This window comes from Juglans microcarpa x Juglans regia, chromosome 2D (genome assembly GCF_004785595.1).
Source record: "Juglans microcarpa x Juglans regia isolate MS1-56 chromosome 2D, Jm3101_v1.0, whole genome shotgun sequence".
Classification (NCBI taxonomy): domain Eukaryota; kingdom Viridiplantae; phylum Streptophyta; class Magnoliopsida; order Fagales; family Juglandaceae; genus Juglans; species Juglans microcarpa x Juglans regia.
Genome location: NC_054596.1, coordinates 31,697,698 through 31,707,934, shown reverse-complemented (window position 1 = coordinate 31,707,934; position 10,237 = coordinate 31,697,698). Strand labels below are relative to the sequence as shown.

The window sequence follows — 10,237 nt, the reverse complement described above, 5'->3', positions numbered from 1 at the left end:
CGTACGTTGTACAAAGACATGCATGCATATATACGATGGAGAAACTAACACACCCTTAGCAGCCATCCATGCACTAAGAGTTAATTGGAGCATGGCGCCAACAGGTGAAGGAACGCGCGCGGCATTGATTGCGTAGATAGTCTGGCCTGATAATGATCTAGTCATAGCATGCATGGAAATGGATTCTTAACTACTTTGGAAGTGTCCTTGAACTTTACATGACTTGCATTTTGACCCTCAAAATGTCCACGGATTAAACTACCCAGAAATTGCTAATTGCATCCCTTGTTCAACATCTTTATTTACTAAGGCAAGCTGTACTATATAGTATATATATATATATGTCAAGATAGAACTTTTACTCTCGTGTTCAAACCTTTGACCTGTTTTTTATTTTTTATTTTATCATATATAATAATTTATGGGCTTCCCATGCATTAATTCTCCTAATTCAGGTAGTTTTGCTGCTTATCAAAGTATCATGATATAATATTGTTGTGATGGAGCTATATATAAATAATTATATTTATTGATATTTCTATAAGCAATATATTATATATAATATGCATGAAAGGGAACAGACTGGCCAGAAAATCTTTCCAGGAAACCGGTACGTACATATATGTAATAAAATAAAAGTGTTATGTAAAAGTTGTTAGAAGTACTCCTCGAAGGAACAAAGAAATTCTGGGATTATCGTCTGCGAGGTATGGAAAACCAGTAAGTGAAAGGAAGCTCCCCTTTTCACTCATGAATTTTACATTGACTATAAAAAATATATATGTATATATGTATATATATATATATATATAGAATTATTATTTATTTAATTAAGAAGATTGTTACAAACACAAATAGATTACACAAAAGTAAATTTACAAATTGGCGTGACTTCATGTGATCCGTTAAACCTATTTTATACTAAAAGTAATTTACAATTTGACGTACTGCATTAAATCACGTCATGATCAGTTTGCATATTTATTTTTATGTAATTATTTTGTGACTAAAATATTTCTCTTTAATTAATTGGAAGTCTTCTTAATTTTTCCTTTCACCAACCTAGCCTGCTTTTCCTGCCTATAAAATAAAATAATAAAACATAAATCAATAATAAAAATAAAATAAAAACCTAGCAAGCAAGCTATCGCCTGCCACCTCTTTCATCCATCTCTCGAAAGTCTATTTCACGTGCTGCCACCGTGGCCTGCACTCACGTCTCTATAAATACCGGCCAGTCCCAACTTCGACATTGCATTCTCCCCACACTCAAACATTATATTTCAAGCATATATCTTTCACAAATTCAGTAAAAGAAAAAAATGGCTCCCATAGTCTCAAAAATTGGCATAATCGGAGCTGGTGTTAGCGGCTTAGCAGCTGCTAAACAAGTATCCCACCACAACCCCATAGTTTTTGAGGCAACTGACTCCATTGGAGGGGTCTGGAGGCATTGTTCTTACAATTCCACAAAACTTCAGTCCTTTCGTTGTGATTATGAGTTTTCAGATTTTCCTTGGCCTGACAGGGATAACACCAGTTTCCCATCTCATACTGAGATATTGGAGTATCTACACTCCTATGCTAACCACTTTGATGTGCTCAAGTTTGTGAGGTTCAACTCAAAGGTGGTGGAGATCAAGTTTGTTAATGACGGCCAGGAAGCGACCGATTTCAGTGGGAAACCGGGGAGCCTCTTGCCCGGACACCCAGTTTGGGAGGTTGCTGTGCAAACCAACGAATCAGAGTCCGTTCAGGTTGATCGTCAACTTTTTTGTTTTTGTCAAATAAAAGAAAGAAAACTAACGGCGTTGAACGTATAATTAGGGTTCCAAAAGAAAGAAAAGAGGAGAAAAGAGAAGGCAAAATAGTAATACATGATTTTCTCTTTTGCATGATCTTTCTTTCTGTTTTTCTTGTCAGTTTCTTAAACCTCCATACACAAGCCTCCATATCTGTCAACAAACGAAAAAAAATGCCCAGCTTTTGGGCAACAATTTTCTTTGAAGTCTCATATATTTTGCTTGTCTTTATTTCTCACCCCATGGGATATCTTGGTTATAGGATTTGGAGTGAAAGTCTAAGGATTGTGTGATCCTTTAATTTGTTGGTTTTATCCACCAGCTGTGAAGTTGGCAGTATATATCAAGATCCGGCCTATAGAAGTATTATGCTTGTGTGTGTGATATAATATATATATATATATATATATATATATATATATATATATTTATATATATATCTGTGTGTGCGCGCGCGCGCGCTTGTTGCAAGTACGTACTGGGATTATTATTATGATCATCATTTAACCCAGTTTGTTGGCGAGTACAGAAAACTTATTGCTTATGTTTATATTCTTCTAATTTCAGTGGTACGCCTTCGAGTTCATTGTGGTATGCATTGGGAAATATGGGGATCTCCCTAGAATTCCTGAATTTCCATACAACAGAGGCCCTGAGATATTTCAGGGTGAAGTCTTGCATGCCCTTGATTACTGCAAACTCGACAAGGAATCTGCTTCAAATCTACTCAAAGGGAAGAAAGTTGCAGTCATTGGCTATAAGAAATCAGCTATTGATTTAGCACTAGAGTGCGCAGACGCGAACCAAGGTACTTGTAATTAACTTTATCATGTTTATTAATTAGATACCAAATAACAGGGTTAATATTGAGGTAATAACAAGGTTTTCAAAGTGTTTTAAAACGTCTTTTTTTCTTCTTCTTAATTTTCCTTTGTTTTTTGGTTGGATATTTCCTTTCCTTTCCCTCGTAAAATACTAAGAAGCATATCCTTACCCATCTACAATGATACGAAGAGTTCGTGGATGTTGAGTTGATCTCATGCTCCAATTCAGTTGTGATCACTCTGATCGATTGTGGCCTATATATATATATATATATAGAAAAAAATTTTAATTCTCATGAACAAAGCTCTGTCCTTTTTTTTTTTTTTTTTCTTTTTTGAAAAAATGTTATTTTTATTAAGCAAATTAGAGGATGGCATGGTGTATGGATACTTATAATGAATTTTACTGATTATTATGTTAGTATTATTGCATACACTCCTAGAAAACTGTTTTTTTGTGATCAGCTATTTTTTATAAAAATGAGTTTATTTTTTAGCAAATATTAGTTATTCTTATTGCAAATAATCTATCACAAATTCTCATTTTTCTTATAATGATGCATGCTTGTACTTTGAAACTCCTCTATTCGAGTTTCAAAAAAATGAATATTGGTTTTTTGACTTTTTATGTAGATATTTATAATAGATGCCACAATAAATTATCATGTGTCTATGTATACGCCGTATACATATATAGTTTGAAGGGATAAAAATGATGTCTTTCTCTTTTATTTGTCCTCCTTTTTCTTTTGGTGGTTCATCATCGATCCCATATAAAATAGATCATGTGTTGCTTCTAATAAGTCATGTATCATGTCGTTAATTCCCGGTTTTGCCGTTAATTAGTTAGTACCTTTTTGTTTTGGTGTTCATTTTAGGTTCAATTACCTAATTTAATTACTATTGTCGACGTAGCTAGCTAAGCAAAGGAGACAACTATACTATTATTAATTAATAAATATTATTTTTCATCTTAAACTTATCATGATCACAATCAACATAACAGTATATTATATATATATATATGTATATTTATTTTAAAATATATACACTACAAGAAAAACAGACTTTTGTGATCATTTAATTGCGACGAAAATATTATTTGTGACCAAAACAAATTTATTTTAGTTGTAAATAATCATTTCGTTAGAATTAACTAACCACAAATAATCAGTTTTTTGTAACGATAATTCTGTCTAAATAGTCGATTTATAAAATTATTTACAATATATCACATCAATTAGTACGATAATGAATAGTAGCACATATTATTGATTTGATGTGAATTCAAAAGACATGAGTAGTAGTGAAAGTGTGCATGGTTTTGATTTCATACAATGGGATGAATTAATTTGACTTGCTACTAATTAATGGGTTTTCAACCATTCTAATCACACGAATTTGAATTCCACGCATGATGTTTGACTTTATTAATGAGGAAAAAAGATAGACAGGTGTCAACTTTCGACATCAATTGCGTGGACTAAATAAATAATATAAGTAATAGAAGGAATCTACGTCTGCTGCTTCTTAGCTAGGCCAGGCCAGGCCAGTACTTTAATCTTGGAAAAGTCTTCGTGAGATACCAAATCTGTTGCCATCCTTTTAATATATAGGTCAGCTGGTCATGTCAATATCTTGTGACGTAGGGAAGTTTGGATTGATTTTCAGATATTTAGAAATTCTTCATCATGTTTTTCTTCGGAGAAGAAAATTATCAGAGAAAATTCTCCATCTCCTTTCGGCTGGCTTTTTCATAATTCCTTTAATCAAAATTATTGGGCCGGCCAGCTGATCAATAGTTTTGCTAAATTATTGAGCTAATAATGACTAATTCCATGTATAATTATAAAATACGTAATCATAATATAATCGTTTTGAAAAAGAATGAATATATTATTAAAAAATTAATTTCTTTCATGTAAATCTTATATTTTATTCAATTTTTTTAAAATGATTATTTGTACAATTTACGATTACAAATTTTTTTTCTCCATTACGTAATTATGTTTTAAAATAGGATATTTTTATAAAATATTTTTATACAATATTTTACTAAACTATCATTCATTTATATATATATATATATATCTGTGTAATAAATCCGTACGTTCAGAATGCCATTAAGGGATGGACTGTGGATCAAATACCACCTCGATCCTAATTAATTAAGTATTTTCTTTACCTTTAATTAGGAGTCAATTAGTACTATATATATAGATTCCAGAAATGCTTTGGAAATACCAGTACTTCTAAGTTGAGCTGCAATATGTGTAGTGATTGATACTGTTCATGTCTTCATGTTTTGAAGGACGAGAAGGGCAACCATGCACCATGGTGGTAAGGACTTTACACTGGACAGTTCCCCATTACAGGGTTTGGGGTTTGCCATTTCACATGTTCTACTCAACAAGAACTTCTCAATTTCTCCATGAAAGACCTAATCAAAGCCTTCTCAGAACCCTTCTTTGCCTTCTTTTATCTCCAATGGTACTAATTCAACATTATTTCTTTGTGCAGTACTTGCGAATTTTCATAGTAGAGTTGCCAATGTTAATTAGTAGTAGTACTTGATCTATTATGATTTTCAACAGAGGCATGGAATATCCAAATTCATCGAGTCGTATCTTCTGTGGAAACTTCCTCTGCAAAAGTATGGATTGAAACCGGACCACCCTTTTGAGGAAGATTACGCTTCTTGTCAGATGGCTATCATGCCAGAGAATTTCTTCTCTGAGGCTGATAAGGGAAAGATTGTCTTCAAAAGAGCATCAAAGTGGTGGTTCTCCAAGGAAGGAATTGAATTTGATGATGACACTAAAGTGGATGCTGATGTTGTAGTTCTTGCAACTGGTTATGATGGGAAGAAAAAGCTCAAAGCTATCTTACCTGATCCTTTCCGTAGTTTGCTGGAATATCCTTCCGGTGTCATGCCCTTATACAGGTAATTAGCAATCCTGTTAAGTTTGTAGCCTGCTGCTACAACTCTATATATATTTCAATGGAGAATAATGGTGCAGGTCTCCTTATTCATTGCAGGGGTACAATCCATCCATTGATTCCAAATATGGCTTTTGTGGGTTACCTTGAGAGTGTTTCAAACCTTCACTCTTCAGAGCTGCGTTCCATATGGCTAGCTCGCCTTTTAGATGACAAATTTAAGCTCCCTAGTGTTGAGAAGATGATTGAACAGGCAACAAAAGAAATGGAAGTCTCGAAGAAGACAACGAGGTTCTATAAGAGGCACTGCATTTCTACCTTTAGCATTAATCACAGTGATGAAATATGTGAGGAGATGGGATGGACTTCTTGGAGGAAGAAGAATTGGCTTTCAGAAGCATTTAGCCCCTATGGTAGTCAAGACTATGACAAGGAGAACTGAAGTTAATATAAGCACATTAATGTCCTTTCATTACTTCCATATGATCTGAGAGGTTTCTAGTAATTTATCTTATAGCCATCGAAGGAAAGTAATCAAACATCATATCTATATGTATACATAGCATGTGAAGAACAGGATTGAAGATGATCTCTATGTTTCAATAAAAGTACTTTTACATTGTCTAGAAATTTGTGATATAGTAAACCAGTAGCAAGGTTTAGTTCAAACAATTGAATAAATCATTCTCTCTTCATAGGGTTAGACTACAGGAATGGTAGGCTAGCTTCTGGTTGTATTAACTGCGTTTCTCCACCTTAATTAATGAATTATGAGTTTATAATACATCAGCTAAGCCTAGTGCCCATGATAAGAGTCATTCAGGTGATCATGTTCTTAATGTCTATCATGTGTGGATTATATAAACATTGCTCTGATAGGGATATATAACACATGGTATAGTCTCTGCGTCCAATAGCAGAGGTCGACACATCAAATATAACCCGCTTGAAAACCATTGTGGGTGGCTACATTATCTATTGAACATAGAATTTCACAATGCAAACAACTGAAGTCTCACCGGTAACAAGAGGCATCAATACTTCATTTCTCATTCTTTAAAAAAATGTCTAAATATTTTGATGTTCTAGAGCGGAACTGACGATCAGCTTCTCACCTGATAGAATGATGGGTCCAAATCTGGCTAACAGCTAAAGTAATTACATAGGACTCTGAATCATAGAAGAAGTATTATTGCTGCAAGTCCGAGACACATAATAAAAAGGGAAAAGAAGAAGCTCATCAAAGACTTTGAAGTAGTTTCAAGGTCTCATCGATATGTTTTTCGGGTTGAAACTGGTTGTTGTAGACGAGCTGAACCACCCCTTTCTTGTCAAGAACGTAAGTCTGTCTCCCAGGCAGTGTTCCAAACAGATCTGCAGGCACTCCCCAATCTTTCCTCACCTTATTTCCCTCGTCACTAAGCAAAGTGAAAGGAAGCCTATATTTCTTTGCAAAAGCCTACAAACATTTAATTAACTTTTTTTTGTCAACTTTAAGCAAGATGAAAAACTGCTTAATATCACAAAAACTCAAGGGTAATGATGGTGGGATAAGATATGTAATTTTAAAAGCTTTTAGTTTTGAATTTGCAAAAGCTTGACCAAAACAATTTTACAGGCCAGGTGCTTATTCTCCTGTCATCGCAACATGACTAAAGATGGGTCCATTCCGCTTATTGCAGAATCCACTAAAAAAAATACAGAGCTACCATACGACTTTTATGCATGTTTCCCAGTCGAAGTCTCATTGTAATTTGTGTTTCAAGTATCAGAAAAGGGCAAACAGGATTCTTCCAGTGTTAAAACTATTCTATACAGGTAAAGTTTCTGTATTACCTTGTGAGACGATGAATCATCACCACTAATCCCAACAACCTCAGCGCCTGCTTTCTTAAATTTCTCGTAAGAATCCCTGAAAGCACAAGCCTGTCCGAATATCAATTTGTTAGGCCCTGCATAACCTGAATGCTCCTATTTGAGACTTCGAGTGATTACTTGCGAGAAACTGACAAATAACCTTTTCAATCTAAACATGCGCCTGATTCTGGAGCAGGAATCCACGAGCAAAGCCATTAACCATGGCACTTACATTGATTTTAGGGGCACAAGTATAACCTTTTATAACTTAGGGAATGTCATTCCAGATTGCTAACTTGGACCTGGCAAAATTTAATATGCAAGATAAAAAAGAAAAAAAGATATTGCTATGGAAGGACCTGTTTTGTGCAGCCAGGGGTCTCATCTGCAGGGTAGAAATAGACAACCACTGGCTTGCCTTTGAATTTGGAGAGACTCACATTCCTTCCATCCTGATCTTTCAATGTGAACGATGGTGGGACCGTACCTTTGTTCACCTGTAAAGACACACACACACACACAAACAAACACACACTCGTGAGTAATAACCAAAAATGTTTCAACCCTTTACAGAAAGACCAACTCTGGCACAAAATTTCATATGTTTTGAGTAATGTACCTTGGCAGAAATGGAACCCTTCATCGAAGAAAATGAGGGGATTGAAAGAGAGGAAGAATAAGAGACCTGGAGGCCATAAAACTGAGATTGTGATGACTTGGAGAGTATTGGGAAGTTGTGAGACAATGGGTGTGTGGGACTTTGGGTGGGTAGCAGAGAGAGAATAGAGTGCTTTGGGAGAGTGAGGGTAGCCATGGGTATAGAGAGCGCAATGAAAGGTTCTGCAATGCCACTTCGTTTTTGTTCCCTTTCTATTTTAGCAATTTCTGTCAGTGCTTAGTTGGGAAAGATAGGGGATGGGGATAGAATAGCTTGTGTCGTGGAAGATTGCTGACCCTAACCTCGGATGATCACTGAGGCACCTATGTTCAGCTAGCCCAACCGTAGCAGCAAGCCACTAGGAAATTACTTTTTTTTTTTTTTTTTTTTTTTTCTAAATAAAAATAACCACTCATAACGTGGTCCGTCTCATCCCAATTTTTTAAAAAATGGCCTCACTTTTGATAAAAAAATACTGTGGTAACAAATCAAACATTTGGAAGATGACAAACCCTCCAAGAACTAAACCGACCAAGGCCACCCAAAAAAAACAAACCAAGACCGATCTAAACCCGCCTATCAGCAGCGAGTCAAAACTAGCATTGAAAAAGAAATACAAACCACTCTAAAACAAGCCTAAGCTCAAGTCTAGGAAAGCCGCAAACCTGCAAAACCAAAATAGGAACAAAATACTAACGAAACAAGCCTATTTTCAAAAGGAAGGAAGACTCCACCTATCCACACAAAGAATCCCCTTAAGATAATGAGGTAGAGAATGCCGCTCTTCGTAAATCACGTTCTTGCCCGTTTCTCACTCTCTAGTAAGAAAATCAGTCACACTATTACTTTTCCTATATTGATAAAGCACCATGAAAGCCACCCCTTCTAATGCCGCCACGAGATCCTCTCAAAAATCTTAAAGATACCATAAGGTGCATATACCTTTCCGAAGCCAATCCACGACAATGCGCGAATCATTTTCAATTATCACATTACAATAGCCAAGTTGTTTGCACAAATGGATTCCTTCTAGGATTGCTTTTAACTCCGCGCTATTATTCGTGCCTTGTCAAAAATGACTAGAGAAAGCCGTTATCGCCCTGCCACGACAATCTCGAATAATACCTCCACTTCCTAGTTACCCGGATTGCCCCTACAACTACCATCACAATTCAGTTTGATCCAACCGGAAGGAGGCTTAACCCATGAAATGGATTTACTTGGCTTGGCGCAAATAAGACTATTCAGAAGTTGGAGTTCCCGCACAATATCCATATTTGGCAGCATCAGCTTCCGTAAGGCACTTGAATTCTCTGCAATAGCACTCACCCAGTACCTAACTTGTCTCCAAATATGTTCCACATTTTGTTGCACACCCTTCATTCTTGCTTTGCATCTTCTATTCCATAAGCACCATTTAATCATACACGACATCACTCTAATTAAAATACCTTTGATAGATGATTTTCTGGAATAGGAAAACCAGCTTGTGACTTTGTTTTTCTAGGGAATGAGCCGGTGAAAAGGAGTCCCCAACATCAGACTAGCCCGATGCCAAATCTCAGCAGCTACCTCACCTGAGGAGAGAATGTGATCAGTATCTTCCTAGCATCTCTACGCACAGCAATCACATGCCGAAGCCATCGAAATGCATTTGTCCTGAACTCTATCATCAACTGCCAAACACTAAGTAATTACTTATAACTCAGATGCTATTGGTACATAAATTTACAATGCTATAAGATTCCTTTATCCCTACTGCATCTAATATTGTCTTTCTTTGTATTCCACTCATCATCCATATAACACATATTTGATAAGAGAAAAAAAAATAATATAGTCTGAGGTGTATGGGGTTGATGAATAACAATTTTCTATAAATGATTCATATAGGAAAAAAAAAAGTTTTCATATGCAGCAAAAATGCAAAGCTAGCCGTTGGTAGATAATCACTCACTCTTAGGCTATCATATTTATTGTTAGTGTCTACGGTGTGTTAAGAATATAAAATAAATAATTTCTTTTTTTGATAGAAAGTTTGAAATTCATTGCAAAGAGGTATTAAAGACCTTAAATCTGAGTACAAGATAACTGATCAACATAAATAACATGTTCAATAAAAGCAGGAACAAAGTGCCACCACAGCTACATTTGTG

General features: G+C 35.5%; 2 protein-coding genes across 2 annotated transcripts; one reads left to right on the top strand and one right to left on the bottom strand.

Moving 5' to 3' along the window:
• Window positions 1–1,256: 1,256 nt before the first annotated feature.
• Window positions 1,257–6,192, top strand: LOC121248704 (probable flavin-containing monooxygenase 1). Its single transcript, XM_041147242.1, has 5 exons — window positions 1,257–1,757; window positions 2,370–2,610; window positions 4,938–5,116; window positions 5,221–5,570; window positions 5,666–6,192. Exons 1-5 carry the CDS (start codon window positions 1,323–1,325, stop codon window positions 6,006–6,008), a joined length of 1,548 nt encoding a protein of 515 aa, XP_041003176.1. The 5' UTR covers window positions 1,257–1,322; the 3' UTR covers window positions 6,009–6,192.
• Window positions 6,193–6,588: 396 nt separating this feature from the next.
• Window positions 6,589–8,375, bottom strand: LOC121250850 (peroxiredoxin Q, chloroplastic-like). The gene is made up of 4 exons (XM_041150079.1): window positions 8,043–8,375; window positions 7,783–7,920; window positions 7,403–7,492; window positions 6,589–7,025 (listed from the first exon to the last, which is right to left on the bottom strand). Exons 1-4 carry the CDS (start codon window positions 8,235–8,237, stop codon window positions 6,807–6,809), a joined length of 642 nt encoding a protein of 213 aa, XP_041006013.1. The 5' UTR covers window positions 8,238–8,375; the 3' UTR covers window positions 6,589–6,806.
• Window positions 8,376–10,237: the final 1,862 nt, after the last annotated feature.